Source organism: Elephas maximus, chromosome 1 (genome assembly GCF_024166365.1).
Source record: "Elephas maximus indicus isolate mEleMax1 chromosome 1, mEleMax1 primary haplotype, whole genome shotgun sequence".
In the NCBI taxonomy this organism is placed as follows: domain Eukaryota; kingdom Metazoa; phylum Chordata; class Mammalia; order Proboscidea; family Elephantidae; genus Elephas; species Elephas maximus.
Genome location: NC_064819.1, coordinates 98256826 through 98272417, shown reverse-complemented (window position 1 = coordinate 98272417; position 15592 = coordinate 98256826). Strand labels below are relative to the sequence as shown.

The window sequence follows — 15592 nt, the reverse complement described above, 5'->3', positions numbered from 1 at the left end:
AGGGTCATAGGTCATAAGCATAGACTGGGGATTGCAACCCCAGATTATATAACTCAAAGCCCCCCTGCTCCCCCGAGAACAGGGGTGCCCCAACACAGGATAAGTCTGTCTCCAGGGCCCCTTACCTGCCAGCTCTTTTTTTTTTTAACAATTATTTTAACGTATTAAAGAAGGCAGTGCAATCACTTTGTAAATTACGGAACTAGTGCAGGCTTGTTGAGGGAAATACATAAGGGCATGAGTGACAGACCCCCACCATGAGCCTACTCCTAAGTTAGCCTCACCAGTTCTTCGGCATATACTCTTCTAGCACCTTCTGTGATACACAAAGATTTTTAAACAGTGGATCTCCAGTATGTCAGGAGCTGATTTCTCTGTCAGAACCTACAAATCTACCTTACTCTTTTTAATGACCACAGAGTGTTCCACCATATGGCTCTTCCAGTTTACGTAGCGAATTCTGCACAGATGGGCGCTTGCCAATTTTTTGCTCTTATAAGCAGTGCCACGGTAAATGAGCTGGTGTGGAAACCTCTGTCACACTGAGCGAGCATTTACACAGCATACGTTCCTAGAAGTGGAACTGTGGGGCAAAATGAATGCACGTTAAAAAGCTTTAATCCACACCGCTAAGCCACCCTACCACCATCGGCAGTGGGGGCCATGTGCTCGCCCCATTACCAACACTGACCGCCAGCGTGGTCCCCTCTGCCCATCTAACAGACTAAGTAACGTCTCATCTTCAGATGTGCTTCTTGGACAGCTGATCGGGCTGAGGAACCTTTCGTGTTTTGGGGCTGTTTATACTTGTCCTCCTGTGAACTGCCTGCTTGTATTTTTCTGGCGGCTGCTTTGTCCTGTAGAAGTTGTGGGAACTTTCTATATATTACAGGTAGGGCAAATGGTTTGCACTCAACTGCTAGCCTATAGGCTGGAGGTTTGAACTTACCCAGCGGTGCTATGGAGGAAAGGCCTGGCAATCTGCCTCCATTAAGATTACAGCCAATAGAGAATCTCAACCCACCTGGATCAAAGGAGAAAGAAGAACACCAAGGACGCAATGTAATTACGAGCCCAAGAGACAGAAAGGGCCACATGAACCAGAGACTATATCATCCTGAGACCAGAAGAACTAGATGGTGCCCAGCCATAACCGATGATGGCCCTGAACACAACAGAGAACCCCTGGGGGAGCAGGAGAGTAGTGGGGTGCAGACCCCAAATTCTCATAAAAAGACCAGACGTAATGGTCTGACTGAGACTAGAAGGACCCCAGTGGTCATGGCCCCCAGGCCTTCTGTTGGTCCAGGACAGGAACCATTCCTGAAGCCAACTCTTCAGACATGGATTGGACTGGACAATGGGTTGGAAAGGGATGCTGGTGAGGAGTGAGCTTCTTGGATCTGGTGGACACTTGAGACTGTGTTGGCATCTCCTGCCTGGAGGGGAGACGAGAGGGTAGAGCGGGTTGGAAGCTGGCGAAATAGACATGAAAAGAGAGAGTGGAGGGGAGCGGGCTGTCTTATTAGGGGGAGAGTAATTCGAAGTATGTAGCAAAGTGCGTATAGGTTTTTGTGTGGGAGACGGACTTGATTCGTAAACTTTCACTTAAAGCACAATAAAAATTATTAATTAAAAAGAAATTACAGCCAATACAACAAAATTCAAACTCACACACACACACAAAAAGACCAGACTTACTGGTCTGACAGAGACTGGAGAAGCCCTGAGAGTATGGCCCCCAAACACCTTCTAACTCAGTACTGAAGTCAGTCCTGAGATTCATCCTTCAGTCAAAGATTAGACAGGCCTATAAAACAAAAAATAACACACATAGTTCAACCACGTAGATAAGGCTAAATGGGCACATCAGCCCAGGGGCAAGGACAAGAAGACAGGAAAGCTGGATGAATGGCAATGGGGAACCCAAGGTCGAGAATGGGAGAGTCCTGACGTGTCCTGGGGTTGGCAACCAATGTCACAAAACGGTATGTGTACTAACTGTTTAATGAGAAACTAATCTGCTCTGTAAACTTTCACCTAAGGCATAAAAAAAAAAAAAATATTACAGCGAAGAAAATCCTCTGGGGCTCAGTTCTACTCTGTAACACATGGGGTTGCCATGAGTCGGAACTGACTTGATGGCAACTAACAACATGAACTCTCTAACACATAGTGAGGAAACTCCCTCCAATTCACTGGCTTGTTGACAAACAGAATCTATTAGACACCACATTATACCCAGCACTGTGAGAATGACTGGGCAAGAAGGAAAAGAAACACTGCCCCAGACCTCTTCCCCAATGCCCTCAATCCCACCCACCTGATGAAGCTCCCTGAATGCCCTCACCATCCCTGCCTTACCCTGGCCTCTGCTCCCAGGTACCAGACTCTGGTTTACTTGTGAATAGTACTACGCCTACTCCTCACTTACGGACATGGTTAGGTTCCAAAGACCAGATCATTATGTGAAAATAGGCATCATGCAAAAATGGAAGAGGACGCATCAGATGACAAAATGGAGGATGACTAATCATTAACTAACTGCTGAATTACATCACTATAGAACTGCCAAATCATATCATTATGTAACTGCAAACCATTGAGAATCATGGCCCAGCCAAGCTGACAGGTAACCTTAACCATCACAGCCAGAGTTACCCTCACCTCGAACCCTGGCATTCCTCACTGCCGGACATACATCGTTAACGCACAGAATACTCGGAAAGTAGATTTTTTACTATTGTTGTAAATGCAAAGTGTCAGATAACGCGCTAGTCGGTGTGTAGAAAAGCCCAGGACAGGACATTACTCTTTGGCAGCTTCTACCTACCAGGGCCCAGGTGTGGTGGCCAGGTGACGAGATGGGCCAGGGCCAGGTGATGATGCCACAAATCCGTGGCCCTCTCTTTCCCTTTCATTCTCTCTTGGTGTCCTCTGTGACATCCCTTGCTCATCTTAAGCACCCAGTGTCTTCTGTCTGCTTTCTAACCCTCCTTGCCTTTCTCAATGCCAGACAAGTCTGTGATGTTAGTGCTGAGTAATCCATCACTCCTGGTCAGTCATCCCTTTCTTCTGAGAAAGGTTGATCTCCAAGAAAGTCTGGGCCACCTACCAACCAATAGGAAGTGGGATATTCTGGGGTATGGGGGACACCTTCTCTTTGGCCTTGAAATCACACCAGGCCTGGTTTGGTCGTTTCAGGGTGCCTGGGTGGAATAAGGGGGACTGGATGGATGGCTCTCTCCTCACCCTGCCCAACCCTGTGCCCTGAAGAGAAGAACGTCCACAAAATCCTGGGACTTCTACAGATTCAAAGGGGTATGTCTCAAAGATTCAGGCCCCTCTTAGCTGCAGGCCCAGGCAGGAGCCTGTCCTGTTCCACAGCCCCCGCCTGCCATAACACTGCCACCATTCTACCTCCCTCTGCCCCACACAGATGCAGGGGTCCAGAGCCATCCTTGTACTGCATCAGGCCACTCCCCTGCCCTGAATCACCACCTGTGGCCGGGCTCTCCTTTAGCTGAAACCAGGAGCAAGCTCAGGAGGTCCCCTCCCAGGGCAGGACATCTTCTCATGACCCTGAGCTCTCAGTAAGGGACAGGAGTGATGATCAGCTGTGTGTGCTGGCCCTATAGCATTCAGGTGAGGAGAGAGGTGGAGAGAGACGGAGAAAGGCTGGGGAGATGGGGCGGGGCCGGGGGAGGCAGGGAAGGGGTGGCATCGTAGCCAGGGAAAGCCAGGTGCTAAGGGGTGGAGTCCAGACATCCCTGAAGGTGAACATATCATGATGTTGACGAAGACGATGGCAGAACAGTGCAAGTACCACAGAAAAACGCCTCACTGCTGCTGGCAGTGGATGAATAAAGGGGAACCAACAAGTGAGATGAGAGAAGTTAAAGACTGCTTGGCTTCACAAGGCTAATACTAATTACAGTCATTCATACTAACTGCTCAGCACTTATGCCTAATTACAATGCAGCTCAATGAAGATGTGTATAATTAGCACCAGATCAACTGTGGTTTGACTGATCATAACGATCACAGGTACAGTCGATCTTTAGAGCACATTGTTAAGGCAGCAGGGTCTCAGGTCCCTTGTGGGAGCAGTGGTAAAAATAATCATGATGATGATGACGACACGCATTCCAATGCTAACTCGTTTAATTCTCATAAAAGCCCATGTCCACATCACCTAAACTCCCTGTCTGTTTTACAGAAAGCGGTGACTCGGCTGGCCAAAGTTCCTTCACAGGAGCTGATGGAGTCAGAGTATGAGCCCAGGCCGTCTGGCTCAGTCCTAACCACTCTGCTACTCTGCACCCCCCATGGCACTGTTTGCAGAGGGCCAGGTTCCCCCTCCTCACCTGAGTAGCTGCTGGAAGGAAGAGAGCACTCTGGTCCCCCATTGAGTTCTGGGGCTCCTTCTGTCTCTGCCACTTCCTCTTTCTCCTCCTCTTCCCGAACCTCAGGGGCTTCCTCCTGTGGCTGCTCCATGGCTGACTTCCCCTGGACACCACGCCTGCAGGCCCGGTCATAGCTCTGGCATCATCTGGGTCTGAACGCAGATAGACCTCTACAGGGCAGTTCCCATCAGCCTGGGCAAAGGAGAACATAGAAAGAGGTTGGGAGAGGCAATGAGGGGTACAATGGTGAATGGAGAAGGTGGCGAGGTAGGACATGTTTGAGGGCTGCCACCTGCTCATTAAGAGGCTCTCCTGCTCCTGCTGCTTCAGACCAGGAACGCCTCAGTCCCTGCAACACTCCTATAGTCCCCACTCCTTGCATTGCAAGTCACTTCCCCTCTTACCCACGGGCTCTTATGGCAGGTTGGTGGGGTTCAGAGCAGGCTCCACTAATCAGAAAGGGTGACAAACCACCCTGCCACCTTTCCTGGCCTCCTTTGATGCATCCTGTTCTTTGAACCACCTCGAGTCTCCAGGAGCCACATCATAATGACTTAAGAAACTTTTTCAAACACTTCAGCCTCCTTGGAGGCTCTGATATACATCACCTCCCAAGCCCTACCTGGTCCCCACCAGCCTCCAGGCCCAAGAATGTTGCACCACCATTCTTAAAGGTCTTATCATTTCTGTGTTTGGGTGTGGAAAATGGGAAAAAGACACTGCTGTGCTAGGTTGCTGGGTGCAAATGGTTAACCTGTTTGCCTGCTAACTGAAAGGTTGGAAGTTTGAGTCTACCCAGAGGTGCCTTGGAAGAAAGGCCTGGTGATCTACTTCTAAAAAATCAGCCATTTAGAACCCTATTCAGCACAGTTCTACTCTGACACACATGGGTCACCATGGTTGGAATCGACTTGATGGCAACTGGTTTTGGCACTAGGTTCACAGGGGTTTTTTCTTCGGTGAAAATATACACAACAAAACATACCACTTCAACAACTTCTACACATACAATTCAGTGACGTTTGTTATATTCAAGCTGTGCCACCCTTCTTGGCACCTTTTTCCAAACTATTTCATCATCATTAACACAAACTCACTGCTCCTCTAAGCTTCTCATCTATCCTTTAGAGCTGCTGTTGTCTATTTGATCATATATAGATAACTCTTTAAAAGAGCATAATGCTTAATGCAGACATTCTTTTCTAGTTAGGATAAACTATTATTTGGTTCAAAGATGACTTCAGGGATAGTTTCCATTCCAGGTTTAAAGATTTCTTCAGGGCAATAGTTTCAGGGGGTGATCCTGCCTCAATGGATCCAGAAGATCTGGATTCCTTAAGAATTTGAAACTAGGTTCACTGTTTTAAAGCATATTTGCAACTAGATTCTCAGGTGTACCATCAGGCAAGGGGAGACATGCTCTGTCAAGGGGTCTTTCCAAGGTAGGTGACTGGGTAATGACCCCCATGTTCACGTTACCTAGGAGGAGGCCGTTCCAACCCTCACCAAGTAAAAATATTGTTCACAAATACCACAGTCAGAGGCAGTAAAAGATCAGGAAGTCCCATGGGAGTGGAGTGGAGAAAAGGTGCTACTGGCAGGAAATGGAAAGGAGATGCCTTTAGAGTTGGGTGGGATTTTGACAATAGGATATAGCATGGAACTCGTCGTGGGGATATATCAGGAGGAAAGACTAGGAGGCAGCAAAGAGCAAAATGGTGAGGAGTGCCACTGGCTGTAGGGTGAGAGGCTAGAAGAAAGAGGATTTGGTGGGAAGACTGGGAAAGTGGGCTGTATCCAGACACTGAGGCCTCATCTCTCTGGGGGGGAGGACTGGACTCTATTACACAGCAGTGGGGGCCTCGATGCTTGATTAGAGAAGGAAAAGAACCTGCTTTAGGGAGAGTTAAGCAGCTGTGGGACTCCTCTTGGATGTTCCGTAGGCAGCTCAAACTCAACCTATCCAAACAGAGCCCACCTTCTTCCCCGAAACCTGCCTTTCTTCCAGTAATCCCTGCTTTAGTGAGCCACATGCCATCTAACCACTTATCAAAGCCAGGAACCCAGAGGTCCTCCCTCTCTCTCACCTCACTCTGGGCTTGCAAACTTAGCTATACACTGAAATCACCAGGGGAGTTAAAAAAAAATTTGGATGCCTGGGTGCATCCCCAGAGATCCTCATTTGATTGGTTCGGGCATCAAGATTGTCTTTAAAATCCCCTGGTGACTGTGACTGTAATGTGCAGCCAAGCAACCTCCAGCTGGTAGTAAATCCTTCCCTCTAAACACCTCTCAACTATTCCTCTCCATCAGGCCTTCATTTTCCCTTGCTTTGACTTATACAATAACCTGTTAGTTGGTTTCCTAAAGACAGCTTATAAATTCAGCCCTAGAATTTAAGAAGTACAGGGGTGGGGAGTTGGAAATCTGTAGACTGGGAAGCATCTTTGTTGATGTAACAGCCATGGAAGGGCTTCAGTTCACCAAAGAAGACAGCTACATGGCAAGAGGAAGACAGGAAGAACAGATGATGGGGCAGTGGCCAGAGAGGCAGGAGAGACTTGGGACAGCAGGTATCACAGAGCCATGGGAAGAGCTGTTTCCAGGGTTTAGGGAACCAACCCTCTGAAATGATGCAGAGGTTTATGGTGATAAAATGACACATCGCCACTGGATTTGGTGATTGAGGTCATCAATGATCTTGTGAGATGAGGTTTGGCCAAGTGCCAGGATGGAAACCAGGACTCTGAAGAATAAGCAGGTGGCAAGGAAGCCGGGACAGTGAATAGAGACTAATTTTTTGGTATATATGCCAGGGAAGGAAAAGTACAAGAGGATGCTAGCTTGAGAAAGTAGTAAACCAGCAAGAGGTTTTTTGGAATAGAGGAGACTGAACCAAGCTGTGGAAAGAGGACAGGTAAATGGAAAAAGAGTGTCTGAAGATTCAGGGGAAAGCTGGGACAAGATGATTGATGGGGAGAATAATTTAAGGGCACAGGATGAGGAAACTACAAATTGACTCGACGGCACCTAACAACAACAAAAACATTATGGCAGTGGAAGGGGTAAAGTTCACATGGAATGGCCTTGCTCTTTTTAGGTATTAGAGAGTAGGGGTTGTCCACTGAGAGTAAAAGATGGGAGTTCAAAGATGCAAAGAGGCTGAGGTACAGGCATTTTGGCAAACATGATAGGGAATCAGCTGGAGAGGAATAAAAAGAATTATAGTAAAGCTACAATAATTAAAACAGCATGGTAATTAGCCCAAGAAGACACACAATCAATGAAAGAGAATACATAGAGTCCAGAACTAGATGCTAACACATGTGGAATTTTAATATGTTATACAATGGAACTTCAAATCAGGCAGAAAAGAAGAATTTTTTAATAAGTGGTGATGGGACAAGTGAGCGACTATCTGGAAAAATTAAGTCGGAGCCCTACCTCACACCTTATACACCAAGACAAGGTCCAAACAAATCAAAGACTTTAAAGCTAAAACAAAAATACACAAGCTACAAGAAACCATGGGAGAATGTATATAAAAATAATCTTGAGGTGGGGGAGATCTAAACATGACACTAGCCCCCAAAAAGCATTAACAAGATTAATAAGTTCAATTACATAAAAATATAAACTTCTGCATGGTAAACACCATCATAAGCAAACAAAAAAGGCAATGAACTAGGAAAAATATTTACAGCTCTCATCAAAGGGCTAATTTCCTTAAAATAGTTCCTACAAATCAATAAATAAAAGAGCAGCGATCCAACAGAAAACTGGGCCCAGGATATGAAAAGATTTTACAGAAAAGTATACGTTTGGCTCTTTAAACATACGAAAAGAAGCTCAATCAAGAAGTAAATGCAAATTAAAACAACACTGAGATACCATTAACAATTAAATGAAAACATATGCTAACACATTGCTGCTGAGGGTGTATGGGAGCAGATATTCTCATACATCCCTGGTGGAAATGTAAACTGGCATAACCTCTATACGGTATAATTTGGCTACATCTATCTAAATTACAGGAGTCCTTGGGTGGTGAAAAGGGTTAAGCGCTTGGCTGGTGACCAAAACATTGGCAGCTGGCGTCCACCCTGAGGCACCTCAGAAGAAAGTCCTGGCCACCTACTAAAAAATTAGCCATTGAAAACCCTATGGAGCACAGTTCTACTATGACACACGCAGGGTTGCCATGAATTGGAATTGACTCAAAGGCAACTGGTTGGTTGGCTGGTTTTTAATCTAATCTAAATTACAAGTGCACATACCCTTTGACCCAGCAATTAAAAAAAAAAAAAAACCTATTGCCATGGAGTCGATTCTGACTCATAGCCACCCTATAGGACACAGCAGAACTGCCCCCGCATAGGGTTTCCAAGGAGTGGCTGGTAGATTTGAACTGCCAATCTTTTGGTTAGCAGCCAAGCTCATAACCACTGAACCACCAGGGCTCCTGACCCAGCAACGCCACTTCTAAAATGTATCCTCCAGCTATGCTCCTACTTAAGCAGAATGAGAAATTATTAATACAAGGCTATTCATTACAGTATTAGTTGAATACCAAGAGATGGGCAACAAGTTAAATGTTCATTCATTGGGGCTTATTAATTAAATTGAGCCCTGGTGGCACAGTGGTTAAAGCACTTGGCCACTGACTGAAAGGTTGGTAGTTGGAACCTGCCAGCTGCTCCTCGGGAGAAAGATATGGCCGTCTGCTTCCACAAAGTTTTACAGCCTTATAGGGTCACTATGAGAGTTTGGTTTTGGTTTTATTAAATAAATTATGAAATGGAAACAAGAAATTCTATGCATCCATAAACAAGAACAAAGCAGCTGTTTTGTAGATGGATATGAAAAGGGCAATTTGCAGAATGAAGTGGTAGGACAGCCACACTTTGTATAAAAAAGCTACATTGAAGCTCTACTTGCATATACATGTGTAAGATTTCTCCAGAAGACCACCTAAGACCCGGTAACCGTGGCTGTGGCTGGGGAGGGGACTGAGTGTTTGAGTCACTGATGGGAGAGAGATTTTCTACAGTACCTTTTACATTTTGAACTACAAGAATGGTTGACCTCTTCTAAAAATTTAAGTTAGAATAAAATAAAAAGGCAAAACTTACAATAATGTGGCAGATGAGAGGGAGTAATCAGCGTTCAGTTTCTCAAGTTTATTTCTCAAGAGACAGCTAGAGATGCTGACTAACTTTAGACTGTAATTCAGTCAAATATCCATGGGGAAAAAAAAAAAAAAAAAACCTCAAAGGTAATCTAATCATTAAGATACCAGAAATCAAATGTATGATTTCCAATCTTACAGTAAAAAAAAAATTTTTTTTTTTTTTTTTTTTTATCTTACAGTAGAGGAGGGAAAATCAGGAGAGGTCATGTAAAAATCTGGCCTTCTGACTGGGAAAGTCTCATAGGCCAGAGAAGACTCTGGGGACATGATTGAATTTGATATGGAATCCTGGATTGGATCCTGAAACAGAAAGAGGATGGTAGTGGAAAAACTAATTCAGAATAGAGTCTGTAGTTTGGTTTACAGTATTGTACGTTCATTTCTTAGTTTTGATGACTATATGATGTTTATGCATGACTTTCACATTAGGGGAAGCTGGGTGAAGGGGCGCCTACATGCCCCTGGCACTCACCCAGGAGCTGAGCAGCAGCTGCCCCTTCACCCAGACACGCACCATCTCCACTACTTCTTGTCATCTCTGCCCCAGGCTGCTTCACTCATTTATACTGCACTGAGTTGGACCACTCTTTCTGGAATTTGAGAGTTTGGTTAGCATAAATCAATTCCGCAAGGATCAACCCCTGATCACCCCTGAGTGACCACAACAAGAGCAATCTTCCAAGGCACAGCGCCCGCTATATAGCTCTTGAATGGTCTGTAAAACCAAGGCCAACCCCGGCATGCTGGAGGGGGCAGTCGCTCCCAGTTACCTACCAACTCTGTTCTCCCTCTTATTGAACTCCAATTTTCTTGGATCAGCAATGTGCCCAGTTAAAGACTCAATTTCCTAAGCTCTCCTGAAGCATTTTTTTTTTTCTCGAAGCTAGAGTGTTCTGTGACATAACTCTGACCAATAATATACAGGCACAATTGACTGGGAGGGGCTTCTGACAAAGCTATTCTTTCCTGATATAAACAGGCAAACTCAGCTGGCTCCCACAGGAATACGAAGCCTTGTGGTGTAGCCATTATCTGCCCAGCACAAGATAGCAAGCTTCAGGTTAAGAGGGTAAAACAGAAAATTGGAAGGAGGCTAGTTAGTATGATATCACTGGGCTGCTGAAGTAGCCTGGAATGTCTACCTCGAGACTACTTGTTAGGTGACAAAAACAAACTTTTATAAGCCACTGTTTGTGCCTAATTTCTGTTGCAAACAGCTGAACATAATCCTAGCTGATAAAGTAGGATATGACACTTTGCTAAGAGGAGAGCAGAGTTGTAGAGCTGTGGGGTGGGAGTTGGTGACAACACCGGAAGAAGGACCTTAGTGGTCACCAAGAGCAGTTTGTCCCTGTTGTGGTTTGTAATAAGCTCTCTAAAATAGTAGATATTACCCAAATAACAAGTACAGTAAAACCCGTGAGAGCCAAAACCTATATATAAGGTGGAAACCTGTGAGAGAAGAAAAACGCAAATACTTCCCACTAAAACAAGCGATAGAAAAGTCGAAGGCTGTACTCCGTCAAAGGCGGAAAACTTGCACAATCCAGAAAAACAAGGCTGTCCCACTGAGTTCTGGCTCTCACAGGTTTCACTGCACTAGAGATGCTGATTCTTCACGCTCCACCAGATGGAAAAGACTGGAGGTGGAGGAGGCAGGGCAGGTGAGGGGTGAGAGACCGTCAACCAGGCCTGTGCTGAAGAGACCACAGGGGGATTCTGAGGAGCGGAATCAAGAGATAGGACAGCAACAGTGACAGAAGGTCAGACTTCTGCAGTGGTGGCACTGACCATAACGGTGGGAGGGATAAGGGTGATTAGAGCAAACTTGGTTTGGGACTCATTTGGCTTTGGGTGTCAGTGGGCACAAGGGGAAATGTACCCCAGTGCTCTGGAAATGAGAGCAAGGGAGAGGGGGAGTGAGGACTGGGGGTTCCCCCACTTAGCAGGTAGCAACAGAGGAGGAAAAGCTACTACGCTGCCTTGTATTTCTAACTGACCAAGTATCTTCCCACTAGTTCTCTCATGCCCTCTGATCCCATCCTCCTCAGAGTCACTCAGGATCAGAGGGTATGAAGAAACATGTGAGAAAATATTGGGCAGATGAGGGGTAGGATTTGAAAATCGCCCAAGAAGCCTGACTGGGTGTCTCCTGGAGTACCTGCCAAGGATGAAGGAAAAGATCAAGATGGCAGGATTCAAGCCCAGCCAGGCCCCTCGCATCACCTTCCTCATGCCCCTGAGCCTCAGTTTCCACTTCCATGTATCAGCTTGTAGTAGCTTATTTCACCACAACCAGAGCTGTTCTCAGTTTCTGGGAGCAAGTGGTTGCCTCTTCGGATCAGACGTGGTTCTGGGCTACAGTAAGAGTTCCAGATTTGGGGCCAGGGCGCCTGGAACCCATGCCAACATGCTTCCCCAGAGTCCTCTCTTCTGACCGTGATCTCTTAGGGATGCCAGCTGAGGAGGGTGGAGAAGGGCAGGAAGCTGCAGCCTTGTTGTTCTAAACCCAAACATACCACTTAGGCTGTTTCTACCGAGATTAAACTGCTTTGCTGCAGCCTGTCTCTGTGTTTCGCGTTAAGCCATCCATTTTCACACAGCCCTAAGGATGCATCCACAGGCAGGGTCCATCTGTGTTTCCAGCAGCAAGGCTGCCCGCCCCCACCGCTGTCCTCAGCCTGCCCAGCTAGAAACAACCCTGACCCTTTAGGCCCTCCTCCCACACACCGGGCAGAGGCCCACAGTCTGGATTTCTACCGTTAACTGCCATCCCACCCACCACTACCCGTGCAGTGAACCCTATTCTTTCTTCAGAGCTGCCACTAAAAATAGCACATTCTGGCACTAGGTTTAACTTTTATGTGGCTGAAAAACCCAGGATTTCCCTATCTCCCGGTGTTGGCCATTTCCATCCCTCCTGCCCCCAGCGCTGTGCCAGAGCCAGGAACCCTCCAATCATGTCACAGCTTTATCCCACTTAAGAAGCTGGCTCCTCCTCAGACAGAACACAGGGCCCTGCAGCCAGAATGAGGGGGCTGCCCTGCTGCCTCTCAGGGGACAGAAAGTAGAGTCTCTAGCAAAAGAATTTCCTGCAAAACAAACTCCTGGACTCTGGCACACATACACATGCATGAATTTGTACACATGTACACACAAGCCTGTAGCGCACGTGTTCCAATACTCATTTTCTTGCTCCAAGAAGATATTCAGGTCTTTTGGGAGCCAAGGGAGTGGGGCATGACTCCATCCATTTCCCATTACCCAGGTAAACCTCACAGGCAGAGATAGTTTGGGTTTTTTGAGCTCCAGAGAGGCCTGGTCTGGGGCCAGAGCAACCAAGCCACCCCCTTGGGTTTCCCACCAAGTTGAGTCATCCTCTCAGCGAGGAGCAGGAGGTGGCTCCTTTTCAGAGCAGCCTGCTGGTCTGCTGGCTGGACAACCCCTAAGTGCCTGGCCCCCTCATGGGAACTCATGACGCAGAGCTTCCCTGATGCCCATCAGCAGGCTGCATGCTCAGACTGGGGACACTCCTGCTCTGCCCAGGAGATGAGCAGGGGCTGAAGGGAGCCAATATGTCAGTGTCCGTGAGCTGGGGGCTGCTGGAGTCCTCCATGGGCTCCATCCTCCACGTGGTGTGGCTGACAGGCCCTCTCTTCCCTGCACCAGAGCCTAAGCTGGGTCCCTGCTCCAGGGCCTCAGGCTCAGCACTTCTACCACAATGGTACCAGCTGCCATTCTTTGAGGGCTTATTGTACACCAGGCTCTGTGTATATTAACACATCTAATCCTCAAAACCACCCTAAGTGTCAGGTATTATTATTACCCCCATTTAACTGATGAGGACACTGAGACACATCAGTTACATGGTAACTGGAGGGACAGGATTTGAATCCTGGCTCAGGCCTTTGGTCTTAATCACTATGCTGTGTGCCTCGCATGTGCTGCTGGTGAAACTGGACCAGAGGCTGGCACATCCTTGCCCAGCTGGGGCCCAGGAGGTCTGAAAGCTGCTCTCAGCCTCAGCCTGGAGCCATCGCCCCTGAGTGGCTGGCAGTCCCTAGCTGTTTCTGTCAAGAACATTCAGGTCAAAGCCCTTCTAGATACTCCCTACCAGAAAATGACCCCTGTGAACATAAGACAGCTACAGGCTCTGGCCCCTGCCTCCCTCTCCAGCCCCATCCTCTTGCCCTGCCCCACCTGTCCTGCATCCCAGCATCACTCCCTGAACATGAAGGCTCCCACTGGCCTCAGCCTGGAATGCCACCCCCTCTACTACCTAAGGCCCACTCTCCTTTGAGACCCACCTGCACCTCGTCTTTCAGGAAGCTCTCCTAGACCAACCCCATTCTATCTGTCTCACTACAACTTTGACATCTGCCCCCACAGAAGTTCATTCCATGGGTTTCTGTGTCAGGGCTGGGGTCAATCCCTGGCTCCCCTCCCTGTGTGACTCTGGGGAAGACACTAACCCCTTCAGAGTTTCTCAGACCTAAAACTGGGATACTGCCCCCTAACATGGCAGCATAGTGGTTAAGAGCTCAGCTGCTAACCAAAAGGTCAGCAGTTCAAATCCACCAGCCACTCCTTGGAAACTCTATGGGGCAGTTCTACTCTGTCCTATAGGGTCACTATGAGTCAGGACTGACTCGATGGCACCTAACCACCACCACCACCTAACCTGAGGGGCCATCCTGAGGATTATATGGCCACATGTAAACTGTTTATTAATAGGGCTGGATATATAGTAACAATAGTAACTGTGGGTGCTACTATCCTGATCATTATTGGCTCGCCTTAGGAGATGGGAATGGAGCAAGTGATATTCCAGGCCCAAAAATGTGCTGGCCTACTGGAACCCCAGTGACCTAAGCAGACACAGAATTTCCCAATTCCCTGCCTTATAATTGTTGGTCTGGAAAACTGTGAGGAGCGAGAAGCGGCAGGGAGCCCCCTGCTCCAGGCATACACTGTTTCTTCAAAGAAAAGAGCCCACACCCTCCTCCACTTTTTGCCCCCCTGCAGTCAACCCAGTTGCTGCCATTTCCATTCCCCTCAAGTCCCCCACTGCAGGTGATGAGGGTCAGCAGCCTCTAGGCAAAGGACAGAGGTTGCCCCCAGCTCCCTGGCAAGTGCTTTCAAAATCAGCAGGTGAGGGAGGTCATGGCAGAATGGGCCTGGTTGATTGTCTCCAACCTTTTCTATCATTCATTAATTTAGGTGCTGACCCAGTGCCCTGGTTTTCCAGGCCAACAACTCCACAGTGCTTTCTGCTCCCATGGGCCAATCCAGGTCACCCCACCCCCCTCAGGACACACAGGAGGCCTGTGTAGCCTTCTTGCCAGGCTGGGGGCTGGATTCACCTCATCAGGTAACCTGAAGTCAACCACCCAGGAATGGCCTGGGGCTGGTTTTGTTCAGAGTGCTGGAACCAAAGACTTGACGAACAAAAGGTCACCCCGCCCTCACATCCCACAATTCTTCTAATTACACCAAGAATCAGGCCCTTAGTACCAAGAAGAGGAGCTAAAGTATAGTAAAAGGGAAAACTGGCCTCAGGGAGCTACTGAGGTGTGCCTGGAGATGAGAGCTGAGTAGAAAAGGGGCGCCCTTCACCTGGGGTGGGGAAGCTGCAGCTGCTGGGGGCATCTCCTGAGGCCTCACCTGTGCCCTCCCTATGCCAGGACAGGATGAGATGGTCTCCAAGGCTCCTTCCTGCCCAGTCATTTCCTGGCTCCAGCCTCCCAGTACTGTTCTGGTCTTTGGATGTGACACACACATATCTAGGGAGCAGACGTGGCACTTGGCACTGCTTGAAAGGAGGTTGACTGACCCAAACAGCAACATTCCAGGGCCTACAAATTCCATCCAAGCCCCCCAAACTTCTGACACACAGCTCTTGTGACCAGCAAGCCAATCTGTGGGTCAGCGGCCTGGCTCTTGGTGGCTATGTGGTTACAGTGCGTGCATTAGACACCACAACTCAACCTTCTTT

The 15592-nt window shown here is 47.7% G+C and overlaps 1 protein-coding gene across 8 annotated transcripts in view; it reads right to left on the bottom strand.

Annotated features, from left to right (window-relative positions):
• PPARD (peroxisome proliferator activated receptor delta) overlaps positions 1-15592 on the bottom strand; it is an 80118-nt gene that overhangs the window by 12604 nt on the left and 51922 nt on the right. For all 8 annotated transcript variants that reach the window (XM_049892113.1, XM_049892377.1, XM_049892292.1 and 5 more), the window contains one exon: positions 4368-4598. In XM_049892113.1, coding sequence (XP_049748070.1) covers positions 4368-4497 — 130 coding nt within the window. In that variant the 5' untranslated portion in view covers positions 4498-4598. The remainder of the gene's footprint in view (positions 1-4367; positions 4599-15592) is intronic.